The sequence below is a fragment of the Nuphar pumila genome, chromosome 12, assembly GCF_984573655.1.
Source record: "Nuphar pumila chromosome 12, dmNupPumi1.hap1.1, whole genome shotgun sequence".
Classification (NCBI taxonomy): domain Eukaryota; kingdom Viridiplantae; phylum Streptophyta; class Magnoliopsida; order Nymphaeales; family Nymphaeaceae; genus Nuphar; species Nuphar pumila.
The window spans coordinates 13914763-13941929 of NC_143260.1; the positions used below are offsets into that span (position 1 = coordinate 13914763).

The 27167-nt window shown below is 37.4% G+C and overlaps 1 protein-coding gene across 1 annotated transcript; it reads left to right on the forward strand.

Moving 5' to 3' along the window:
* The first annotated feature begins 21161 nt into the window (after positions 1–21161).
* Positions 21162–21626, forward strand: LOC149820062 (Serine/Threonine-kinase). The gene has a single exon (XM_089981735.1). The coding sequence runs from the start codon at positions 21162–21164 to the stop codon at positions 21624–21626; it is 465 nt and encodes a 154-aa protein (XP_089837861.1).
* Positions 21627–27167: the final 5541 nt, after the last annotated feature.

Below are 27167 nucleotides of genomic sequence, written 5' to 3' on the forward strand. Positions count from 1 at the left end.
CCCAAACTGATGGCGACTATAGGGGGAGAATGACCCATGAACGCCAATAATAGAACCACACAATAAGCAACAGTGGAATGAAATGACAGAAATCCAAGACTAATTGATGCAACAATATGGACTGGTTTGGGGTGACGTTTTAGGGACCCAATTAGTCCGGTAAACAGCCTCCCAAAGAATGATTAAATGCCAATAAAAATAACGAAACGCTATGGGAAATCAGTCCTTAGGAGAGGGTGTTTAAGCTGCCAAAAAATTTGAACCAAACGGGTTCAGTTTTGTCGTTGAGGGGTTTCACCAAACTGTTGGTGTGCACCTCTCAAACAAACCACAAACTACGTTTTAGCCTAAATACCCAACACGAAAAAATTGTGAAATGATATAACCCGTCCTGACAGAAATACTAACATTAACAATTCATTTAACCAACCTAAAAATCAGATTTCACTTAAAAATCGAAATTGAATCACTTTAGAGCCTAACAACTCATAGCAGTCAACATGTAACATGTGAAAACACAAAAGAAACCAGTCCTAAACAGCTACTAACACTTTGTTCAACAAAATATAAAATCAGATTCAACTAACAGCAAAGACTAACAGTCTAGTAACGTAAGTGAATCAGTTTCTGTGCTAATAATGCATAAGCAATATAATTAAAATCAAAATCAAAATCAAAATCAACAAAAGGGTGTCTGTCAATATTGAAAAACGCTCTTATGATGAAGTCGCTGGCCAAGCGGCTTCGTGTTCCTTAGCTCCAACACAGCACATGGATGGACCAGCAGCTGGTTGTTGTCCGAACGTTTTCCCACGAGCAGTTGGGGAGAATCCGAAGGGCCAGTGCACCACCACATGATCTAGTTCTCAATGATTCAGCAATAGCAAAAAACATAGAAGAATAAGACCCCTTTCACATTTTTGCGGCTATTTAAAAGAACCAAAAGATACAAGAAGAGACTCCAACGTCTCTTGATTTGGGTTATGGGTTGCTGCCCCTTGGATCCAATAAGAGGGATCCAAGGTCCAACAACTACATGGGGACCTCAATGGCCTTTCGAACCAGAAAAGATCCAAAATTCAAATACGAGGGAAAAATATCATCCAAAATAAAACTACCAAAAAACCCACTGCACCCTCAATAACCTAAATGGATCTCAACAGGCTACTGAAACTAGATCCGGGTCTACAGGAAAAATCTGGAAACACAAAAATGTTGGAATTTTTTCTACAAAAATTACCATAAATCCTAAATATTTTCTAGATACTCAAAAAATAGTTTTTGGACAAAAGTAATATCTAGAAATGCTGAAATAAATTCTGAAAGCTCAAAATTAACGTTTTTTTGTCCTGCAGGGCTGGTTTAAGCCTGGCATGAGCTTGACTTTCGAATTCGGGTTTGATGGTACATCTTTCCTGAATGGGTCTTCAACACGACTTCTTCGAGATTACGAAGATGCGCTGCATCAGTGTGTAGGAAAACCTGTATCTTCGAATGGGTTTTCTTTTGAACTGTTCCAACGTGCGGTGTAACACCATGCATCTTTTTTCTTCGAAAAAAGACTCTTAGCTGCTGCTAAAAGTCCTGAGCGTGCAAAACAAATTTAGATGAAAAGATCCGGGTTACTCTCTCTCTCTCTCTCTCTCTATATATATATATATATATATATATTATGTGATCTCATAGATGCATTCAGCATGGTGTGTTTGCTAGGGAATGCAGCTTGGATTGTGTTTTTCCAACCTGGAAACACGATTTGTCAAGCCATAAATTTTTTGAACATTGTGGGTCTTTGATTCTTCCACCCACCTGAAAACGAACTTGCACATAATCACATGGTCTGAAGTCAGTTTCCTATTAAATAAACCATGCAGATCACATTCTGTATGATCTTACTAGCAAAAAAGAAATAGAAAAAGATGTTGAAAAATGGTATTTTCAGCTCAGTATGACAAAATGGCGACCTAACCAAATATTGGCCCATTCACACACATGAAAACACCCCCCTCACCCCTAGTGCATTGAGATGACTAGGCACCTAACTACCCGCGATCCACAACTCAACAACTTGCAACTCTGGTGACCATAAACATTGGGTGTCCCTTAAATTTTTTGCATCTCCACGAACTAATGTGACATTCTACGTTGCCATGCCTCAATATTTGTCCTCGTGTTATCAACCACACGTATTGATCATGAAAGTCATTTTCTCTAAAGGTGACAAATCCAATTTTGTTACTTGCTGCATTTTTGTACAATAAGTTTCAAGGCAAGAGTCATATAGATAATATTTTGTCCATTGGAGACTACCATTTAGTGATAGGGGTAGGCAACATGTTGGGTGGCCTGTAAGGCCTAGCTGACCCGGCCCACCTTGAGCTAGGTTTGGGTCAGGATTTCTCCCAGTGCCTGCTCAAATTTATATGAATTATATTTGAGGTGAAGGTTGCAATGCTACTGTGGTTTTCTATTGTATGGTTGGTTATAAAATCATATGTTCTGATATGGGACCTTGCTCTATCAGTATACGTCAGTGCAAAAGGGGAGCTTTATCTGATTTATTTCCTGTTGATTTTTTTTTTTGTATTTTGAATTACACTGTGGTTTTGGTTTGCATTGCAGTTGAATGTAACAAAAGAATCACATCAAGCATGTTGTGGTTCAGCGATATGCTTGTCATGGTTATGTTGAACCCTTTTTTTAAATATCTAGAAGCTGATTGAGTGAACAAATGAATTTTATCTTTTCTTTTCATCCTGGGAGCTGTTAGATACATGAAACTTGTACATGTCTAAAAGGACTTCTGTAAATAGTTGTCTTAAATGATGCAGGACTTCTGTAAATAGTTGTCTTAAATGATGCAGTTTGTAATCATTTTTGCACAAGCATCAAAATCAAATTCAGCAGCTATCTCATTGCTTCTGATGCACAAACCTGTGCATTCATGTGTGCATTACAGTTTGAGTCGATACCTAATTCAAATTGTCTGAAAAATCACTGGTTAATCTCACATGAGGGCGTGGAGCCATCCTTTTGTCTTTTGAAGGGAATGGCAATTTGTGACATCTTGATGGAAATACAAAGTCCGTCCTCTTCTATTTTTTATTGGAAGCAGTAACATTAACCTCATCATGTTTTTCTCTCAACGAACTGATCTTGTCATGATACTTAATCAACCTCACTTAGGAGTCTGTTGGGGATGGTAGTAGGAGTAAATGGGCCAGATGTTCACTAAAGCAGTTTTAACGCCCTCACAGATCTGTGTTTCTCTAGCTTGTAATCTGGTGTCAAAATTGCACAAGACTAGTGCATCTTGGCTGGTTTTCAGGATTGGCATCCGTTAATCACATATTGATCCTTGATGAGCCTTTGCTGAACATGCTGCTATCTAGCTCACCAATTTCGTGTCTGACCTGCCAATTCTCTTGCAAGCGGTTGATTGGAGGGTTTCAAGCATCATGTTCTAGGCTTGTCAGCAATATTTGTTGAACTGTCCTGAATAGCTTTACTATTGGGGCATATGCTGTTGATCTGATGGCTGGTCGCTGCATCTGGATTGCTTCTTGCTACCATAGCTTCTCCAGCAATGTATGTATGAGGCAATGCATGTCGTTCAGCACCCTCAACAATGGAAAGACTGAAATAGAAAGTGACAACCCGTGAATATGCTTTCCACATTTGAGGGCATGGGTTTGCCAGTTCTAATGTCTTCTTCCAGTAGAACACTGGGTACGGATGTTTACATGCTAATGACAGTACAAATCTAGTATTTCCTGTAACGTCTGAGTAGAGCTCAAGTCAGCAAATGAATGCAAAGGATGAGTGTCTTGTGGATGCAGCATCTACCCAATGTAAGACCCTATTAAGAATTTTGCAGTATGCCATGCCTTATCCTGAAAGCTTAATATTGCGGGACCCTCTATGATATTGAGAAAATATGCTAGCGCAGGTGCTGGGATTTCTGGCATATATATTGAGACCTTTGTTCACTGCCATCTTATGCTCTATGTTTTCAAAGGTGTTCATTGTGGGTAACATCTATAGATGCCAGGCTCCTTGTCCTTCACTCCCTTTTTCTTTTCATGTCACCTAGGGGCATTTGCATACCAGGAGGTGAATATAAAGGAAAACATGTATGAAAGCATTGGGATAATGGATGCGTGTGAAAGGATCCCTTGATGTCAAAGATATCAGCTACTAAGTTTTGTGCCACTTAGCTATAAAAGGAAAATGTAAAATGGCTGAATTGTACGGCAAAAAATGATGCATTTTTTAAAATGCCTTACAAATTTTCAAATTAGGTGGATGTTCAAATTTGCAAATTTTTGGCTTTAGAATGACCTTTTTACCCTTTTCACAAGTGATTTTTCTCACATTCATGCGATTACGCTACTCGGGTATTACAAACTCTTACTAAAAGATAGATTCACACATTTGTTATGTGGATTTCACGATGTTTGCATGACCAAACTTGTGAACCTCTTGGAATTGAAATTTATCATAACTTCATAAATATTTCATTAAATTCGTCGTGCTAAATTTGTGAACTTTATGTAATTGAAACATCTTGAAACTTCGCAAACTAACTTCACATGCATAGTACAAAGTTTATTTGACCAAATCTGTGAACTTTTTGTAACTGAAATATAGAAACTTTGCAAAATTTTAGCTTTAAAAGGATTTTTTTTATACTTATCACAAGTTTATTTTTTTAGATATGCAAATTTTCTTTCAAATACGTAAATATGCAAAAATTTTCTTAAATATTTGAATATTTTATAAATATGCATTTTTTTTGTCAAATATATGAATTTTCTTTCAAATATGTAAAAATACAAATTTTTTTAAATATATGATTTTTTCATAAATATATGATTTTCCTCTCAAGTTTTGCATGATGCATCACTATGTTCTCTAAATTTGGCATGATATTTTTGCAGAAATCTTCAATTTTGCATAAACTATATAAATACAATCTTTGGGTATCACAAACTCTCACTAAAAGGTATATTCATACATTTTTTTGCGTACCTTATGAAATATGCATAACCAAATCTACTACTTTTTGTAATTGAAATTTATTGAAATTTTGCATATATTTCACAAAGTTTACATATGTTGGACAAAGTTTGCATATAACCATGTGAATCTCCTTTGTAACTAATCCTCAAGGAGATTCCCTAATATGGGGCGACATGCATAAATTTTTGGCATGCAATTTTTTTTTTACATTTGGGTGATGAATGTAAATGCACATCAGAGTTGCAGTTCTCATTATAATTGGACCACATTCGCACATGAGAAGTCAACCTTATCAATTGGATCGCATTCAAACATGGTCAAATATTTGTTGATGTTGATCTTGGATACTTGTAAGATTTGCATGAAAATAACTTATGCATACAATAATTCATTTGATTCATTACAAAATGAACCTGCCCATATATATATATATATATATATATATATATATATATATATATATATTCATTCTATTCATTAAAAAATAAATATGTTTATACAATCATATATTCATTTCATTCATTAAAAATGAACATGCTCAAATAATTATTTATTTCATTCTTTCATTCAAAAACTGGACCACTTGCTCATACATATGTTTATTTCAGTCATTAAAAAATGATCATGCTTATATATATATATATATATATATATATATATATATATATATATATTCATTTCATTCATTACAAAAATGAGTCTGTTACAAACATTCATAGTATATAGCAATGGACTTGGAGGTTGCATAATAACAATGGGAATTTGCATACAAACTTCATGAAAATCATCATAAGCTGGCTTAGGTTTTGGCATTCACAGAGGCAGGAGGTTGGAGGTTGGAATGTTGTACATGCCCACTATTATTGTTGATAAGAGGTATATATTTATTCCTGCCTGGACTCTGTATATAATTGAAAGATGCACATCTTGAATTTTAAAGCACTCTACTTGGGTTCGACAGACTATGTCGCACAAGGTCATTAATTGATGAAATAGGGAAAGACTCAACATCAGGGAGTTTGATCTTTGGCTTTTTAATGTGAGTCTGATTACTCTTTTTGTCTGCAGACCCTCTTTTCTTTCGAACATAACAACCAACAGGGAAGGGGAGAATGAGTTTGCATAGCTTTGGTGACAAGCTCACTGGCCAAGGGTGTTTTCCTTTATTCTTCACTTCATAGCACATGAACCGATCAATTGGGGTTCGTAGTTCTGTCGTAAACACCTTAACAACACCCGCGTTCTAGTAAGGATTTCTTCTTCACATGTTCACTCAATGGGAATTTCTTCTTCACAAAACCCAGCTTCTCTCCCCCTTCACGTTTTGAGGTTTTAAGAAGAAGAGGAGAGAAGGAGCCCAATATTCTTTTGTTTTGGGATTAGGGTTGCCGCCCTTTAGATCCAATAAGAGGGATCTAAGATCCAACATCCATGTGAAAGTCCAATTGCCTTTCTTGGTTTCCAAGAGCTAGTTTTGGGAACCCAAGGAGATCCAAAATTAAAATAACCAAACTAAAAATCTACTAAAAAACCAAAACAAAATTGTTTGAATTTTTTCCAGTAAAAATTCTAAATAATGTCTAGATTCTATGAAATGATTTTTGGATCAAAATAATGTTTATTTTCTCTAAAATAAATTTTAAAAGTTTTGAAAATATAAAAAATAGACATTTTGGTCTGTGGGCTTGATTTGAGCTGGGCGTGAGCTAGATTGACACATTTAGGTTTGTTGATTTTCCTTTCCCAAATGTATCTTCATCACGTTCTTCTCAAGCTTGCCCAAATGCACTGCATGAGTTCTCTTGGGGTCAAAATGCCTCATCTTCGGAGCCTGTTCTTGTTAGTTGAATTACCATAATAGCCAAAAAATATTCAACAATAATTATTTTGGATGAAAGATTCAACTTGTAAACAATTTAGTAAATTTAGGAAGAATAATACAACTAATAACTAAATGTCCACTCTTATTAGGGGGTATTTTTTTCCTTATCAAAACAACAAAATTACTTTGTTTAAGGATTACCTTTTGTCTCCTTTTTTTTCAAAATACCTGCGAAATTTCTAAAAGTACAAAAAATAGACAAAATGGATTTTGTTTCGATTGAAATGATCTTCATTGTTTGCTTACAGAAGATTTTTTATACAAAATTTTATTAAGAATAGAGTATTTACAATTTATCTTTGAGATAATGCTAATAAAATATTAGAAAAATCTATATCATCTATAGGTGAAAATAGTTTATCAACAAAAATGATTCCCTGCTAAGAACATTACATGATAATTCAAAACCTATTTCAGAATAAGAAAATATAAGAGAAAGAGTAAAACATAATCTAAAAGTTAACAATTCAAAAGATTGGTTAATTCTTAAACTCATCTGGGAAGTGAAATTAGCAAAGGATGTTGCTACACTACTTAAATAAGAAATAAACCGACAACTAAAAGAATCAAAATCATAAAAACTAAGAACATATAGAGGAAACTCAACTTATAGATATAATGGATGATCAAAAACCAAATAGAAATAACATGTAAGCACTTCACATAAGGGTTCTTCCGTTTTATGCCTAACTAGAAGTGCGATAGATGGTTTAGCTGGGCTATGCTTTGGTGTGGATGAGAGAGTGGGTAGGAATCTAGAGGGTCCTAACACAATTTTTCTTTCTTCATGCTCGAACAAGTAGGTGTTGTTCTGACCATTATGAATAATAGACCTATCAAGCTGCCATGGTCTACTTAAAATGGATGACTCATTTTCAATAGGTAAACATCACCAAAATTGGGGACGAACATATTCAATTTGTCCTCACTCCTTATATTTGAGTCAAATTTAGTTGAGAAGGGAGCTACATCATCTATGAGATGTTCAACATCACCAAAAACGACATGTGAGCCTTCTTCTTTCTCACTATCTTTGATCTCATCGAAGATCAGATCATTAAGGATCTCATGGAAAGGTTCATCATTAGGCCCTTCTGTGAAATCAATAGAGGTATAAACATTCTCTTCTTCTTCGCTATCTTCAATCTCGTCAAAGATCAGATCACTGAGGATCTTATGGAAAAGTTCCTCATATCGTTCTTTTGCGAAAATCATAGAGGCATCAACATCTTCTTCCTCTTTATTGTCCCTTCACACTTGTTTGACCTCCATAATCACTAACCGTTGCGCCATTGTATCTCACTGGCATCAGAGCTCACGATTTTGTCTATGAAAAACTCGAGACTCTAACATATCCATTCTCTGCATTATGGCATTTATTTGACACTGACGGTTAGGCCGCATCCTCTTTGAGTCATTGTAGGCAACATGGACCGTACCACATTTGAAAATTTGGTAGGCTGCACTCTGATACCAAACTGATGACAATGGTAGAGAGAGGACACTAGGAGACACCCTAGTGGTGTACCTGGGTACAAACAATACTAGTGTGTGACTACACGAGGAGTTCTAAAGACTAATTCGACACTTCTTAATGAAATATTTGTATAACAAAATTAAGTGAATAAAAACACTTTTAATTGAATGTTAACTGATTATGAATATTTTACTCATATTTTTACATGTTTTTATGCATGATCTTGAGCATATTTAAGGTTTAAATGCCCATGTTTAGTTGAGTTTGGCATGTTTTAATGCAGAAAAGCTATGTTTAGAATTTCATAAAAAACAGAGCTATAATGAGCAATTTGGAGTGATTTGAAGGCTTATGGATCGAATCCCGAGAAACAAATTGATCCAAATGTTAAGATCCAGATTTGATCCTTTTTTGACAGCCCAAAAAGTCTGAAACACCCTTAGAGGGGCGCCAACTACCCTTTGGAATTAAGCTAGGTCCTAACATTGCTTTTAGAAATAGATGATAAGTTGAGGTTTTCTGTAATTTTAAAAAATTGAGCATTTCTTAATAAATTTTACAAAACACTCCCTAACCCTAGATTAGAGTATATATAATTTTTTTAGCCTAGAATTGGAGCATCTTGCCTCCATCCTTTATGTCGTCTCCTCCTTCTTCTTTCCTCCTCTTCTCCCAAGGTGGCGCCCAACCCTCCTCTTCTTCTTCCCGAAACTCCATATCTTAGCCGCCGACCAGCCTTCAAGTTTTTTTCGGCCATTGGGTCACCACAACACTCGATGTTGCTTTTCATCTTCATACCCGGTGTTCGCTTTGCTGATGCACTCATCTCCCCCATTCGTAGCTCAGTGAGAAGGTAGTTGATCTCCAGGTAGAGGCGTCATCTTGTGGCATAAACTCGGGAGGAAGGCACCACATTTTAATAGAGGTAAGATTGCTTGCTTCTCCCCCAAATTTTGTTAGATTAGGATTGCTTTTATCAGTTTTGATTAGAATTAGGGTCGTCCAGCCTCTTGGCTTCTGTTTTGCAATTATGTTTTTTGCTGGAAAACTTCTAGCCACTGACGTGCTTGGTTGGTTTTTGTTAACCGGCCAAGACTGCTTTTTGGACCAAATCTGGCCCAAGAACCAGGTCTTTTCTGTTTTATTTTAGTAGGTTAGACTAGGATTGAGTCTAAGATAGGTACCTAGGATAGCTAGGATTATTTAGTCTTCTTGTTTGTCGTTTTTTAATTTTTATTTTGGCCGAAAAACTCCTTTCTTTGTTGGCCAGATTTCTGTCAGACCTGAAACTTTTGGTCTGATAAACAGACGATTTCGACCAATCCAGAAAGAGTTTGAGGCTAAATTTTTATTATGTCATAGCTGCACGTGTCTGGAATAATCCCTTTAAATTTCAGCTGAATCTGATCAGAGGTTTGGATTTTATGGTTGTTTTATCGACGATAATGTTTTGGCCCTACAAAAATCCGATCTCCAGTTTTGGGTTGAGTCGTTTTTTGAAATTGATTTATTTTTATTTAATTTTTTTATTAAATATCAAGTTTTTCCTTTCCCCTAAAAGTAATTAGATACTTTTAGGAAGGTGTGAATATTTTTTTTGTATTTTTTAGACTTACCTAAATTCGTTTTTGGAAGGTCCCAAAAAGGAGTCTAACCAATAAATCAGGTAGGGTGGTTTTGTCTTTTCCTTGCATTTTCGGTTATGTTTTGTGTTATTCTTTGAATTTTAGATTATTGCAGGTTAGATTAATGTGTGTCTGATCTATTTTTCATCAGAAAAACAGAGGGTAAATTCTAGTTTTTCTTAAGTTTCATTGAGTATAGTTGGGGCAAGTAGATACATAGTTTAAGTTGGTGTTTTGTTTTGATTGTTCTTAATTAGTCTTAAGTTTAATAACTGATAGTTCTTGTTGTAATTTGCTGTTGATTATGTTAGTTAGAGCTAGGTTATATTACGTTAAATACTTTTTAGGTTACTTGATTGTTTTAGTTTTAATTGCTTTACTTAGAGTAGTTGTTTTAGTTTATTGTCTTAGCCTAGATTAGCTTAGTTGATTTATTGTTACTAACCATAGTCAAGTAGTCTAGTTTAGGTTGTGTTTTTCTTGTGTTTCACAGGTGGTGGCCTCGACCTTAAAAAAATATAGGTCAAGTGTGGACTGAGGTGAATGCATTGAAGCATTCCTATACACACAGGCATCACGAGCTTGTCCTTGAACAATAGAAGACTACTTTTATTTTTTTTGTTTTTTTAGATTAGGGCACTAGGCCAAATTATTATTTTGAGTTGTATTAACTTTTATTTACCCACACACATTTGTAATAGATTACGCGTTTGTTTTACATTTTTTATTTTACTTTCAAGGCAATAATGAGTGTGTTATGTTTGAAGTATAAAGTTTTTACTTTGTTTTCTGTGTTCGACCCGAACTTTACCACTTATTTATAATTTGGTGCACTGATAATTTTTATTGAAAATATCTTTTTAAAATACCTTTGAGAAAAGTGCTACCATTAACAATTTTAATATTGCTGTTATCTTGTACCAAAATTTCATGAAAATGATGTCATAAGGGAGATTGATATGAGAACACACAAACCTCACTTCACACAGTTTAAGGGCTTCGCGAGGGGGTCCTAATGAGCTGTTTGAAGTGCCTAATGGTGTGTTTGTAAACAACACATAATACCCTAAGAACCTTATTCAAATATGATCACAAAAGACCTATTAAGTTTTTTGAGATGTTTCACCAAACTGTTGGTGAGTGTCCCATAAGTAATATACAAATTGCATGTCGATTGTTCGGTCCCACACCAAAATATTCATGAAATAAAATTCTTGTTTAATCAACAGTAAAATACAAAGAAACACCTATTTTAATTCAAATCAAACAATCAGAAAAAAAAAATCAGATTCAAGACTGACGCAAACCAGATTGATGCCTAGGTGATTTCATGTAAACAAGAAGCGTTGAATCGAAGACTAAATCCCTGTCCTAAACGTCTTCTAAAAATAAGCCACACGTGGATTGTAGTTCAACTTCACCTTATCAATTTGGGCATAGGAAAATTAGTTCATAATAGATTCACGTTAATGACAAATGGAATTTAAGGCCAATCCATATTTATGTGAGTTCAATCTTCTATATGAAACCGAATAAAGACAAGATGATTACCCTACTATAAATTAAATACCGAATAGATGCTTAATCTCTAAACAAAAAAATCAGATTGAGTTTGTAATATTCATGCACACAGTCCATTAATGACAACAAACATACCATAAATAGTTCAATATATCCAAGCATAACAATCAAGAGGGAAGGGGAGAAGAAATTCGCTTAGCTAAGCTCGCTGGCCAAGAGTGTTTTCCCATGTTCTTCACTTCACAGCACATAAAACAATCGATTGAGGGTTACTGTCTAGCGGTAGACACCATAGCATCAACTCTCGTTCTAGCAGCCACCAAGGAAGGGGAGAGGTTGGGTGACTTCTTGGCTTTACAAATTCACTCAAGGGGGATTTATTCTTCACAAAGCTCAGCTTCTCTTCCTCTTCATGTTTTCGGGTTTTAAAAAGAAGGGGAGAAGAAGGAACCCAACCTTCTTTTGTTTTGGGGGCTAGGGTTGCCACCCCTTAGTTCCAATAAGAGGGATCCAAGGTCCAACAACCATGTGAATGTCCAATTGTTTTCCTTGGATCTGAACAACTAGTTTTAGGAACCCAAGGAGATCCAAAATTCAAATAAAATATAAAATATTCATAACCAAACTAAAAATCTATCCAAAAACCCACTACACTCTTCAGTATCCTAAATGGATCCTAACATGCTATTGAAACTAGATTCAGATCCACATGATTAATCCTGGAAAACAATAGTGTTTGAATTTTTTGCTTATAAAAATTCTCAAAAATATGAAATAATATCTAGATTCTATAAAATAATTTTTGGACAAAAAACATGTTTATTTTCTCAAAAATAAATTTTAGAAGTTTTGAAAATACCCAAAAATAAACGTTTTGGCCCATGGGCTTTGATTTGAAGTGGGTGTGAGCTAGGTTGACACATTCGGGATTAACACTATTCTTTTCCCGAACATGTCTTCATCACATTCTCCTCAAGCTCAACCAGATGCACTGCATTAGAATCCTCAATTATGTTATGATCCAACAATCATGATACACTCTTTATATATATATATATATATATATATATATATATATATATATATATATATATATATATATATATATATATATATATATATATATGAAAACTGAACATATTAGGCCCCATTTCTCGTTTTGCCCTATAGGTTTAAAGTGTTTTATGATAGATCTGATCTGTTAGATGTGTTGAGCATAATCGATTTAGTGGTAATTGACTCTTGGATAATGTTTTTTTGACGAAAAAACATGATTTCATGAGCCAGAAAAAATTGGTACCTTCATAGCCATTGATTTTGGATCACTGAAAAAACTTGTATAGAGGTCAGATTTCGGTGTTCCAAAAACTGGTTCTCACTAAACAAAACCTATAGATCACATCTATAGGTCGTGGATGTTAGACATGAGAAAAAATACTTAAAACTTAAAACTTTGAACTTTGAACTTTGAACTTTGAACTTTGAACTTTGAAGAAGCTTAACGAGACCTAACGAAAAAGGGGGCCTAAGGAATGCATTACTCTCTCTCTTTCTCTCTCTCTCTCTATATATATATAATATTAAACTAGTTGCGATTAACATTAGATGAATTCAACCTTATAAAATAACTAAAACACCCTTTAAATTAAAGTCATTTTTTAAAACGAAAGTTACATTTTGGGCATTATAGGTCTTTTGAACTCGGAGGGAATTGTAAAGTCAAACACCTTTTCCAAAAACTAACTTTATAAAGCTATCAAATTTAAGTTTTTGGTCTAAAAAATTAATCTTGCATTTTAAAAAAATGTTATTATTTTAAAAGTGTTTTAATTATTTTGACAAGGTTGAATCAATCTAATGTTAAACTCAAATAGTTTAATGTTAGATTAACCATATATAAAAAAGTGGTAGTTGCTCAACACTTAGGTGCACAACTACAGTGGAACGACACTAGGCATGATGGATGGCCAGCCCCGAAAAAATGCCAAAAAGGCAAAAAATGCTAATTTGCACATTTTTTCCCTTTAAGGGAAGTTTTTGACCACTACTAAATGTGTGTCCTTACTAAAATTGTTTTTCGTGGCGGTAAAAAATTATGCTAAAGGGGCAAAAATGGGCAAATTTGGTTTGGACCCATTTTTTGCATTTTTTGTATTACGCCACACACATTCCATCAGCACGCTTAAGGGTTCATATATATATATATATGATCTTAGCCTGGTTAAGGAGGCCTTGCTCATGTTTGCCTAGTTGCCTTTGTAAATATTCATGAGTAGGGGTGTCAATCGGTCGGGTTTGGTTTGGACCCAAGTGAAACCAAACTTTGGTCCATATTTTTGGGTATGGTATTGGGTCTGGACCCAGGTATAATCGGGTCTACTATAAAAGAAACCATACCTTGACCAAACAAGAACTACATAAACTAGACCTGGACTATACCTGGTAAAATAATATTTTTTATCATTTTTACATTGAAAATTTGTGAGTCTTAATGGGAACTCGGGTCGGGCCTGAGTCTGTTATAAAATTTCACAAACTATACATGGGTCCATGTATTAATCAGACCTTCAGGTCCAGGCCCGGGTCTTAATTGGGTTGTCTTATTTGTCACCATACCTGGACCCTATAGGCTTTGGTCCGGGTTGGGTTTGGGTAAAACCGACCAGTTGACACCCCTATTCACCATTAGTAATAACAAGACCTTTTGAAGAGCTTTTATATTTTTCATATTTTTAATTTTTATATATAACAATGTTTTCTCAAAATATCAGTGATCTCTCTCTCTCTCTCACACACACACGCGCACACACACATGAACTCACTTGTGGTTGTCACTGCATTAGCTCATTTTTTTAATTTTTTTCTTAAACCTAACCATGAAGAATTGTAGACGTGATCCACATATTCTCTATTTTTGTGGGGATTGAAGTTTAAATTGCTTGATTTCAACGTTATTTAAGGTTTTGTGGTGATGCTTCCTAGTTGGACAAAGATCAGAATTTCTGTTTTTTTTTGGAAAGGCAAGCTGGGGTTAGGCGGACCCCTACCAGAACAGCTGCCCCATGTGGCAGAGGGATTAGATCCTGGGCCTTCAGCTTGACACAGGACCCCGCTTACCACAGTAAAGATCAGAATTTGTGCTTGTAGACTTGCTCGATTAAATTGCATGGATAGGGACTGGGTGTGGAAAGATAAACCTGTGGATTGGTTTTCCTCTGTTTTTGATATATAATTGTGATCCTTCATTGTGATGAGGTAGGGGTCTGCCTAACCCCAGCTTGCCAATAAAAAAAATCAATAGTTGTAAACACTAAAATTTTGACTTAAAAATTTCTGTTTTTTTGACAAACATATATATATATATATATATATATATATATATATATATATATATATATATATATATATGGGTAAGTATTGGCTTCCAATGAAGGTACGAAACTAATAAGTATAAATTATTTTTTTCTTCAAATTCTTCTTTTTACTTTTTGTAGATCAAATGTTACGGATGTGATCTACATGACTTGTTTAGTAGTAAACTTGTTTTGAATTATGTGATTACCACAAATAATTAGGTTTTTGAAGGGGCCAAAAATCAACTGCCCATAATGTGTCAAAATTTCACAACTCAAAAGATCAACATTTTTTACATCAGAAAAGCATGATCCATAGCAAACAAACCATGTTGAACACATTTGTGTGGTTAGATTGAGTCAATACAACTTGCACCTATGATTTCTAGCTCATTAGTTCCGTACCTTCATTAATAGCCAATATATATATATATATATATATATATATATATATATATATATATATATATATATATATATATATATATATATATATGAGTAGGTGCCTGATGCTTTTTTGTGCCTTTCGAGCTTGGATAGGGATTTTCAGATTCATTTTCATAAATCTGACCCGAAAAATGTGTTCTGATCTATTTGCTAGAAAATTATACTTGGGTCATGTTTTTTGAGAAAAAAAGAGATTTTTAAGCATTGAATGTTCTTTAAAATTGTAGACCTAACTTATAAAAACCAAGCTTAGCGTTTAAATGAGACAATTCAAAAGTCAATTCTCACAAAATCAAGCATGTAGATCAAATAAATGTCACCTACCCATCACTATATATATATAGTCCCTATAATATGAGAACTAGAAATATGTGCATTTTCTACACTTTTTTTGCAAATCTAACCATGTGGATGTGCTTGGCATGGTGAATTTGCTAGGAATCAACAATTCGACGGTGTATTTTCAATGAAAAATGTGATTTTGAAAGCTTGAACATTTATGAAGATTACGAGCCATTGATTTTAAAGCCTTAAAAAAACTTATTTATGCATCAAAATCATATGATTTAAGAGCAGGTTCTTATAAAACCAAGCATGTAGATCACATACATATTAAGTTTAATAAAAACTTATCTTTGGATCATGTTTTTCTGAAGTATATGTCAGATTTTAGGAGGGTCGAGAGATCAATAGCCTATAATGTATCATATTTTTAAACCTCAAAAAATATATATTTTACCTCAAAAAGTATGATCCAAGGGTCGATTCTTACTATTTTAATCATGCTGAACACATCCATGACATCAGATTAGGTAGAAACAACCTCCCCTATGAGTTCCAACTAGTGTGTTTCTTATAGACCAGAGAGAGAGAGAGAGAGAGAGAGAGAGAGAGAGAGAGAGAGAGAGAGAGAGAGAGTAAATATAGAAAACGATTTTATGATATTATTTTAAGATATTTAACTTGCAAGTCGCACACAGTTTGCCTACTTTTATGTTTAAATACTTGTAAAACGACATGAAAGCCAACATGATTTAAGACCCAAAATAAAAAAATCCCACAAACCCTAAACAATTTCCAATTTCAACATCGATGACATGCCTAACACCTAATTTCCAATTTCAATTAATTTGAGATGGCTGTTCGCAACGCAACAGGGAGCAAATGAGAGTTTTGATGGCTAAAGATCTATATGCTTTTGGCAGCTTTGAAGGTCAAAAGAAGAACCAACAATGGTTTTATAATACTCCGGCCATTGGAGTTTTAATGAAGGTGCTGACCTTTTGGTCCAAGGTTCGACTACCACTGGGTGTGTGGGTGCCTTTAACTGGTGGGCTTGGTAAGGGCTTGTTGGTGACCCCACCAGGGTTTACCTCGCCTAATTAAGTGACCCGGTTCTCAGTGAGGGTTCCTCAACATAAAAAAAAGATCATGTCAAGACGAATTTTGGAATCTATAGATTCAACGCCTTGAGTAGGGGGTGGGGGTAAGGAAGAAAGTTCCAGCAATTCAAGTGCCCTAAAAAAAATAATTTGAATCCGAATCTGATTGAATCAGATCCGATTATGTCAGTTTCGGTAATCGCCTAAACCTGACTCAAATCCAACACATTTATACAGATAGCTCAGTTGTTCCACAACGTGAGTGGCTTCGAGCTTGCCTTGTCACCGATTTATAGAACTTATGAATCTGCTAATTTTTAGTATTTTTTATTTATTTTAAAAATAGCCAGATTCAGGGTGAAGCATTTTCTGCCGATACGATATGTATTGGCTGATATGCACCGATACTGATAACATTGGTATCATATCGTCTCAAGATCGATCTAACAAGAGCCAATTCGGCCTTCATCCCTTTTTAATATTTTAAAGATGTTTTAATATTATTACTGTTTTCACAAACTCAGATTCAGATCTTGGGTAACCTTTCAATCGAGGATCAAATCGACTTATATAGACATTTTGCTGGCATCCCAACTCAATGACTCTTACAGTTTACCTTTATAGCATGTATGCTTGTTTTGTATATATATTTTTATGCCCATGTCCAGTTTGCAGAAAATTTTGTGTTCCTACTAAGCCGAATATGGTATAGTCAGGGATAGCAAATATTAGCTCTCTCTTTCTCTTAACCCGATTGCCTTACTCTTTAGTGAGCACCAGTTGCTAGCAAGGATGACAATGGAGCATGTTTGGATCCAAAATTCAATTCAGTGAATAATCTTTAGTAGGTTCTGTTAAACCTTTTCTAGATCTAATTTGGGGTTCACATTTTAATGTAGTTACTTTTGTAAAACATTAGTACATGTAAAATGCAATAAGGCCTAGGGATGGCAGTGGACCAGGGGGAATGCGGGGCCCCGCCCTGCCTCGCCCCGTTTGGACCAGGGATGAAGGGTATGAAACAGGGATGGAGGCGGGGATGAAGGTTAAAATCCATCCCCGTTCGGGGATGGACTTACACTTTTCCCCGCCTTGCCCCATCCCCGCCACGATCCCAGCCCCGCCCCGCCCCATCCCCAATCCTTTTAAAGGATGACAATAGACTATGGGGAAACGGGCCCCCACCCCGCCTCATCCCCGTTTCAACCGGGGATGGAGGACATGAAACGGGGATGAAGGCGAGGGTGGAGGTTAAAATCCGTCCCGCACGGGGATGGAGGTTATAATCTTGAGACGGGGCGGGGGTGGAGACCCTGTCCCCCGCCCCGCCGGGTCCATTGCCATCCCTAATAAGGCCAAATGGCTAATCAGATGTATGGGTTCCTAGAGACACTTTCCATCAATATCTTAAGTCCAACTCCAAATATGCTGCACTAGACTTGAATTTGAACTGTTTACATCCCTAAGTGTTGGTAGTTGAACCCCATTGAAACCAACTAGTTATTAACGGTAAAATAGGAGAGGGTGGTGTATGTTCGCCCCCGATGATTCACTGAATCCCACGTCTGTGTTCGGGGCTTTGAATGAGCACCACGTATACAAGCACATGGGGCTCGTATTCCCGTGTATGTTGACATAACTTTGCATCGGACTCTGGTGTTGTTGCAAAGACTTAAGTACCCTTTATTGCTATTCTTCTCATAAAGTGATGGTTTGAGAAAATGACAAAAATGCCTTTCATTCAAAAAAGAAAAAACAAATAGTTCAAAAAAAGGACAAACATGTCCTCCATCCAGAAAGTCGAGGATGATGTTGACTCTTCAAAGTCTTCTTCTTTTTCTGTTCAAAAAAAGGACAAACATGTTTTCTTCTTCTTTCTCCGTAAAACACTGTAAAACCCTTTCTCTCTCTAGAGAAGAAATCAAGGGAAACAAAGAGTTCTTCCTGGAGAAGGCCATGAACATCAACCCTCTCACTCTCTCTCTACTTCTGTGCACATCCAACAGACGATCCTACATTGCTGCATTGTCATCTTCTTCTTCTTCCTTCTTCGTAAAACACTGTAAAACCCTCTCTCTCTGTAGAGAAGAAATCAAGAGAGGTAAAGGGTTCCTCCTGGAGAAGGCCATGAACACCAACCCTCTCACTCTCTCTCCCTTCTCTCTCTACTTATGTGCCTGATTTAGAGTTTTTGCCCTTACAGGAGGGGGGTCCGGGGGCTCCCCCCCGGCGCGGATCCCGGGCTTTCCTACAGCAATTTGTTTGGGCCTTCCAACAATGATTTGTAGTATTATCGGGCTTTCCTACAACAATTTGTAGTATTTGTAGTGTCTTCCGTAAATCGCGAAACGCTATAGCGATTTGTAGTGTCTTCCGCAAATCGCTATAGCGATTTGTAGTGTCTTCCGCAAATTAGGACCAACTTGTCAGAGTCATATCTCCCTAACCGGAGGTCATATTCCAAATCCGCGATTTGTAGTGTCTTCCGCAAATTAGGACCAACTTGTCAGAGTCATATCTCCCTAACCGGAGGTCATATTCCAAATCCGCGATTTGTAGTGTCTCTCGCAAATTAGGACCAACTTGTCAGAGTCATATCTCCCTAACCGGAGGTCATATTCCAAATCCGTAAAAAGTGGTGTCTTCGTTATTGAGTGTAGTTTATTTTTGTAAATTTTCAGCAATTTCTATTGCCATTTCATTCCCCATTTTAACTTCAACGATATATTACAACCACAATCATCAAAAGAAAGATTGCCCAAGCTAAGAGTCACCGTTCTCGCCCTCCTCCTCGACAGCAACCCAGTCGGTGCAGTCGCGCTGAGGATGACCAGCAGAAGCTCCACCACGTCGTCTTCTTCTCCCTAGCGAGGAGGTCTCAGCGGAGCCGTCGTTCTGGTGACGGGTGTTTATCTCGTTCCGGTGACGGGTGTTCTACGAAATGTAAATCCCCCCTTCTGTAAGGGCAAAAGGCCATGAACACGCTGGGAGGAGCCCTCAGACCCTCCTTCTGTAAGGGTAAATAGAAGGGAGAGAGAGAGAGTAAGAGGGTTGATGTTCATGGTCTCCTCCAGGGAAGATTTCTTTCTCGGATAATCCTGCAGTGCAGAGACTGGGTCTTAAATAATCATCTTCGGGGCACTTAAGTCTTTACAACCACTCCTTTTCAAGAACCGTCATTTTTTTTTGCACCAATGGAGGAGAGGGTACTTAAGTCTTTGCAATCACATCAAACTCCAATGCTAATTAATGCTGACAAACATGGGGATACGAGATGCACATGTTTACATACGTGGTGCTCTTTGGGACCCCGATCATGAGATGTAGCTAAGTGCCCTGTTCGGGGGGGGGAACATATAACCTGCTTTGGTAAAATAGCCATGGTGATGATGAAAAGCCTGTTAAACCAATAATGCCATTAGCAAGGATGTCCTTCATATATTTTAATGCAGTGATCGCCACCATCACAGCTTGGTAGCATTATCACTAAATGCTAACCGGGCATCAGGACAGAGACCATGATGCACATAATCAAGCTCCAAGACACCACATCTCTTTCAGGCATTTCAACAAACACTTTGTCTCCGCACACCATACATCTCAACAAGGGTACTAAGAATATGCAAATCTAGATCAAAACTCAACTATCTGCCTCCCTTCTCGTATCAAGAAAGAATAACACAACTTGAGAATGAAGGGATGTGTGAAATTGTCGGCCGGAATATCGCTTCTTCTGAGCTGGACGAACAATTGGACCGACTGCGATGATGGTGGGGTGGATGTCGGGCTCCCTACCGGCCGGACTGGTTCTCCTATGTACCCCTCTCCCTTACCCCTCTCCTTATTTACCTGATCCCTGTAACTCGAATTAGAAGGAAGACAACGGATTTCTGAACGTTTGGAACCGATTCCCCTGTTTTGAGGAGGGTTTTCTGAATGTTTTTTAGTAGTTTTTTTCAAGTATGAAAGGGCAAAATGGGAGGCTTTCTCCCCAATTTCCCAGCCTCTATGCCCTTTGCAAGTGGCAATCGGGTATAAGTCATGGCATATACCTGCTCCCTAGAACCGCTCTCACTGCGAGGATCCCTAATGAGATCAACAAACGCCATGGGATGTCAACTGGTTAGACTTGGTTCAGATTCACGCGAGTCTTAATCAGGATCGACTTTGAGGTGTTGGTACTGAGTCCAATTCTCATTATAAGAAAAACCATACTGGAGTTCTATAAGAATTATCTAAGAGACACAGGGGTACCGTTGACCTGATTCTTTTCTTTTGACATGCAAACTTGGGGCCTTGTGGTGGAAGATCACCATCCTGACTTTAAACCTCAGGCACTTTGCGTGTTGAGAGAGAGAGAGAGAGAGAGAGAGAGAGAGAGAGAGAGAGAGAGAGAGAGAGGAATATAGAAGAAGGTAAGGAGAAGTGGAGGAGTAGGAAGTGGAGCTTGGAATGGGAAAAGTTTCGTTCTTAGAAGAAGCCACCCTTGTGAAAGACAAGGAGGAGGAGGAGGAGACTAGGTCCGGGAGCAAACTGGTGTGGGATTGTGATAGTTGTCTCTACGATTCTTTCGAGCTCAGATCATTCAAACGTCAGCTGGACTCTGCCATCACCTCCGCCTCTCGCTCCAATTCGATGCCTCACTTCGCGTCGTCTTCGAAGCCACCAAGAGCACCAGCGCCACCGAGCAAGAAGCAGCCCAAGGCCTTCCGGTCCTTCAGCAGGCTACTCCAATTGATCTTCAGGCCCAGACCCACCGAGACAAGAGACAAGAGGACGCTTCTCGTGATGCAGCAGCACGAGCATCTCCGGATTTCTCCAAAGGGAGCTCCGATTCCTTCCGTGGAGACTGACTCCAGAGTGAGGAAGACGGCCTCTGACAGATTCTGCTACAATGCGGCTCTTGGTGTTTCTTAAGCCTGCATAATAATCTCGCGGTCCAGATTGCCTTTTCTGTTTTGGTTTCGTGACCACCCTTTCTTTTCCTTGTAAATTGTTCTTTTTTCACTGGGGAAAGATTAGTCGAGTATCCTCACCTGTAAATCGATCGATGGGAAGAAAATAATTCCGGTGACTACGTTAGCCTTTGGAGAAATAATAACAATAATTTCTTCTCCTTTTGGACATCCGGCGTCTGAGTTGGCTTGAATAAATTTTTGCGATCTTTGGACGGATAACTGGATGATTAGGTTGCACTATTTTAACCTGCAGGTCTTGGGTTCGAATCCCATAGTGTAGCTATCTTTTGAAGTTTTGAGGTGAGAGAAGCTCTGCTAGGTTTTTTCTTTGGAGACTTTACGGTGGTCGTCTTCCTACAACATCGCCGGTTTTTGGCTGGCCGGTCTTTCCGGGCCTTCCTCTGGGGTCGTCTCTCTCCCACCCTGGTGTTGGTGAGCCCATACCGGTGGTGCAACTCCCTTGCTGGCTTCCTATCCCTCCCGCGTCTAGCTATCTAGGGGTGGTTGAGGGATAGGGCCAGAGGTCGAGCAACCTGCCCCTCCCATTCCCTCTATTAGGGAGGCAGAGCTTCGTGCAAATCAGGAAAACGATGGACGTGTTAACAGTTCAAGCTCTCCTTTCATGCGCCATGCTGGTTTTTTTGGATGGAAGACGTGTTGAAGGTTGCTGAGAGCAAGGAAAAACCGACAGAAAAACAAAACAAAGCACACAAGCAATTACGTAGTTAGACAATGTGCCTACATCCATGAGAGAGAAGGAGCGTCTTTCATTATTGTTACCATGCATGATGTATGATGTTACAGGATGGATGAGAATATAAGATCGATATTCAACCACTTCCCAACAAATGTAGAAGGATATCTTTCTAAGAATATGACTAAAATCAAAGAGAAAATCACTTGAGAGGAAGGAATAAAGATAAGGCAGCTCCTCCAAAAATATCGACTTTCCTAGCACTCCTCCTCAAGTTGAGAGGAGTGAAAGTTCACTACTCCCAACTTGTTCATAAATTTAGATAATTTTTCTCCAATAACTGCTTTGGTGAACATATCGACACATTGATTTTCACTCTTCACATAAGGAGTCTCGATTTCTTTATTCTGAACCTTATGTGTTTAATACGTTCATGAAAGACTGAATTTGCTGCTATATAGATAGCAGTTGATTATCGCAGTAAAGCTTCATGGGGCTAGTCCGATCAAACCTGATCTCCTTCAATAACGCTTTTAGCCAAGTCAATTCAGCTGCTGCATTAGCCATCACCCTGTATTTGCCTTAGTGCTAGACCTCGATATAACATTTTGTTTCTTACTCTTCCAAGAAACAAGATTTTCTCCAACAGTAATGCAAAATCCAGTGGTCGACCTTCTGTCAGAAGAACTGCCTGCCCAGTCAACATTGAGAAATCCTTCTATACTCGTGTGGCCATTCCTTCTCATTAATAATCCACACCCTGTAGTTCCTTAATTTTAAGTACTTCAAAATTTGATTAACTGCATTGAGATGCCCCTGTTGAGGAGCATGTATGTACTTACTAACCTCACTAACAGCTTAGGTGATATCTGGCTGAGTGACAATGAGATAGATCAGCTTCCCAACAAGTCTTTGATACTATTGAATATCTTGTATTATGTCTCCTTCAACGGCGTCCATCTTGTGATTGGCTTCAATAGGGTTAGCCACTAGTTTGACTTCAAATTTTCCTATACTCTTTAAAAGGTCGAGGACATACTTTCCCTGTGATAAGTATAGGCCTTTCCTTGAGTGACTAATTTCAATCCCTAAGAAATATTTTAGTCTGTCCAGATCTTTGATGTTAAACTTTTTATTTAAGTATTGTTTCATCTTCTCAATCATTAATTTATTATTCCCTATCACAACAATGTCATCAACATACACCAACGTTAGACACGTACCCATTTTTGATCGGTGAACGAATAAAGAATTATCAGAGATATATCTCTTATATCCGAACTCCATTAGGGCGTTGCTCAGTTTAGAGTACCACGCTCGCGGAGACTGCTTAAAGCCACATATAGCCCTCTTTAGACGACACACTATGTTTTCTTGATTAGTATGAGTGAGACCTTGAGGAATTTTCATGTACACTTCTTCTTGCAGATCACCTTGAAGAAAGGCATTCTTTACATCTAGTTGACATAGTTCCCAAATAAAATTGCAGGCAATGGATAAAACCACTCAAAGAGTTAGCATCTTGGCTACAAGAGCGAAGGTCTCTGTGTAATCAACTCCTTCTGTCTGAGAGAATCCCTGGGCTACAAGCTGAGCTTTATATCTATCTAAGGTACCATCACCTTTGAATTTCAGTTTAAACACCCATTTGCAAGAGATGAGTTTTTTATCAGTAGGAAGTTGAGTGAGTTCCCAAGTATTATTTCTCACTAAGGCATTTAACACTTCATTAATAACCTTTTGCTAATGAGGATCCTTGTATGCTTCTTCGAACATCTTTGACTCAGAGTAATCCGAAAGTCTCATAAGGAAGGCTGCATGATCATGAGAGAAATGATCATATGTAACAAAGGATTCAATGGAATATTTAACATTGCTCATCATAACATAATCCCTGAATCTTACTCGGCGTTGCTGAGTTCTTTCTGATTGTCTCAAAGAAGCACCTTCAACATTGTCATGAGCACCAGTATAGCTCCATTGAAGTCTTTGGTCTCTAAGTTTTCCTTTTGAGTCGTTACATAATCACTGGGAGAAATGTTTGCAAAAGGAAAAACACTTGGATCTTCTCTAGGATACTTTTCCTGAAGTTGATTTTTATAATACGCCTACGACTCATTAAATCGCACATCACGAGAAACAAACATTTGCCTAGAATCTAGATCATAACACTGATAGCCTTTCTTGGTAGGGGAATAACCCAAGAATATACTTTTAACTGCATGTGTCTCAAGCTTATTTCGATGCCTAGGAGACTTCCACACATGAGCATCACACCCAAATTTTTTGAGATGAATGATTGAGGGTTTCTTGCCTTTAAGGACTTCTATTAGAGACCTTTCATCAAACACTCTTTTTGGAAGACGATTAGTAATGTAATTAGCAGTAGAGACTGCCTCGTTTCAGAACTAACTGCACTCTTTTTGGAAAACGATTAATAATGTAATCAGCAGTAGAGACTGCCTCGTTCCAGAACTGACTGGGAACTTGATTTTGAAAAAGTAGGGCTCTAGCGACTTCCAACAAATATTGATTCCTTCGTTCAGAGACACCATTTTGTTGAGGCGTTTCTCTGCATATAGTTTGGTGATCAATTCCCAACTTATTAGTGAAGTTGTCAAACTGCTGATTTAGATATTTAGTGCCATTATCAGTTCGAAGTACTTTCACATGTTTTCTAAATTGAGTAATGACCATGTTATAAAAAATTCCAAACTTTGAAAACACTTCATCCTTGCTATGCAGAAAATATATCCATCCGACTTTAGAACAATCATCAGTAAATGTCAGGTAATATTTAAATTCATTATAAACATCAATGGGTGTTGGCCCCAGACATTAGAATAAATATGGTCAAACGGTTTTTCAGAGATATTTTCTGATAAAGGAAATGAAGGTCTAGTAAATTTTGCATAGCGACTAATCTCACAAGAACTACATTCAAAGTTTATTCCGAGTTTTAAAGTTCTCAAAACATAACTCAATGGATGATCAAGTCTTGAGTGCCACAAGTTGTCTTCATCCTTATTCAAGTTGGTGACTAACACCGTATTCTTGTTATTTGAGTAATAAAGACCCCTAAACTCCGATCCTTCACCAATCATCACCCCCGTGCTCTGATCCTGAAAAACAACCTTAGATGGCGAAAATATAACATTGCAATTATAATCTCTAGTCACATGGCTAACAGACATGAGATTAGATGTTAGACCAGGCATATATAAAACATCAAGAGGCTTTAAGTTCTCAACTAAACGGGTTTTCCATTTCACTTCAACATGAAATTTTCCACCATTAGCAATAGTGATCGGTTTGATTTTGGGACTAGTTTCGATGTTAGATATGATTCATTTATTACTAGTCATGTTGTCCGATGCTCTCGAGTCGACTATCCAACATTTATCATCAAATTGAGAAAGAAAACTGAAGTTACTTGTGTTATCATCCTTATCGCGAGATGCCACAGTAGCAAGATGCTGTTTAGTGAAATTTTCAAACATCTGAACCAGATTTTCCATGACCATAGTATCTTTTTTATCTTCTTGATACGCTTGAGCTGCCTTAGGTCTGCTGCCACCACCGTTATTGGATCTTATTTTCAATTTCCAACATCTATCTCTTGTATGATTTTCCTTCTTGCAAAAAGTGCAAAACAATTTCCATTTTCACGGGGATCGATCGAAGTTATAGCTTCTTTTTGCTTGAAGAATAGAGCAGCTTGAGACTCATTCGAATCATCAATTTTTAATATAGGATTCATGACTTGTCTTTTGCATTCTTCATGCATAATGATGGTGCAAACTTCGTTTATCTTGGGTAGATCTGAAGACATGATAATTTGGTTGCGAAGATTCTCATACTCAAGTTTCATCCCAGCCAGCAGTTGAAAGATTTTATCATGCTCACAGTTCTTTTGATGAGTTACAACATCCGTGGCCGTCGAAGTGTAAGACTCCCAATCATTCCACAAAGCCTGCAACTCTCCAATATATTCAGTGAACAATTTCTTACCTTGTTTGAGATTGTTAATCTCTTACATAACTTGACAATGTCTCGCCACGTTATATTAATGACCAAATATCCCCTTTCGCTGCATCCCAAACTTCTTTTGCAGTTTCTAGAGAGTAAAATGTTCAAGCAATTTTCTTGTCCATGGAGTTTAGTAACCATGACATCATGGTGTGATCATTAGACTCCCATTCTTCAAGTTTTGAGTCTCCATCAAGAGGTCTGACCTTGCTGCTGGTCACGTGACCAAGCTTGGTCTTTCCGCTCAAGAACAGTTTCACAGACTTGGCCCATGTAAGACAGTTGTAGCCATTCAAAGACTCTGTAGTGATTTTTAGGGCTGAATTCACGCTCTCCACCATGTTGGCGTGCTGCTGATTGAAATCCACTGGACCGTCCGCCATAAATGAATGCCAAGGCAAATTAGAGTAACCATTAAGATGGACTAATGACTTGCAAAAAAAATTGCAAAAAAAGACGTCAGGTTGGTTGCATATAAATCAGCTACCAAGAGAGTCTGACGTTGCAGCAATCTATCATATGCTTGTAGGGGATCGAATAACCTGCTTTGATACTATGAGAGCAAGGAAAAACTCACAGCAAAACAAAACAAAGCACAGAGGCAATTACGTGGTTCGGCAATGTGCCTAAATCCACGTGAGCGAAGGAGCGTCTTTCATTACTGTTACCATGCATAATGTTACAGGATGGATGAGAATATAAGATCGATATTCAACCACTTCCCAACAAATGTGAATTCTAAGAATATGGCTAAAACCAAAGAGGAGAGGAAGGAAT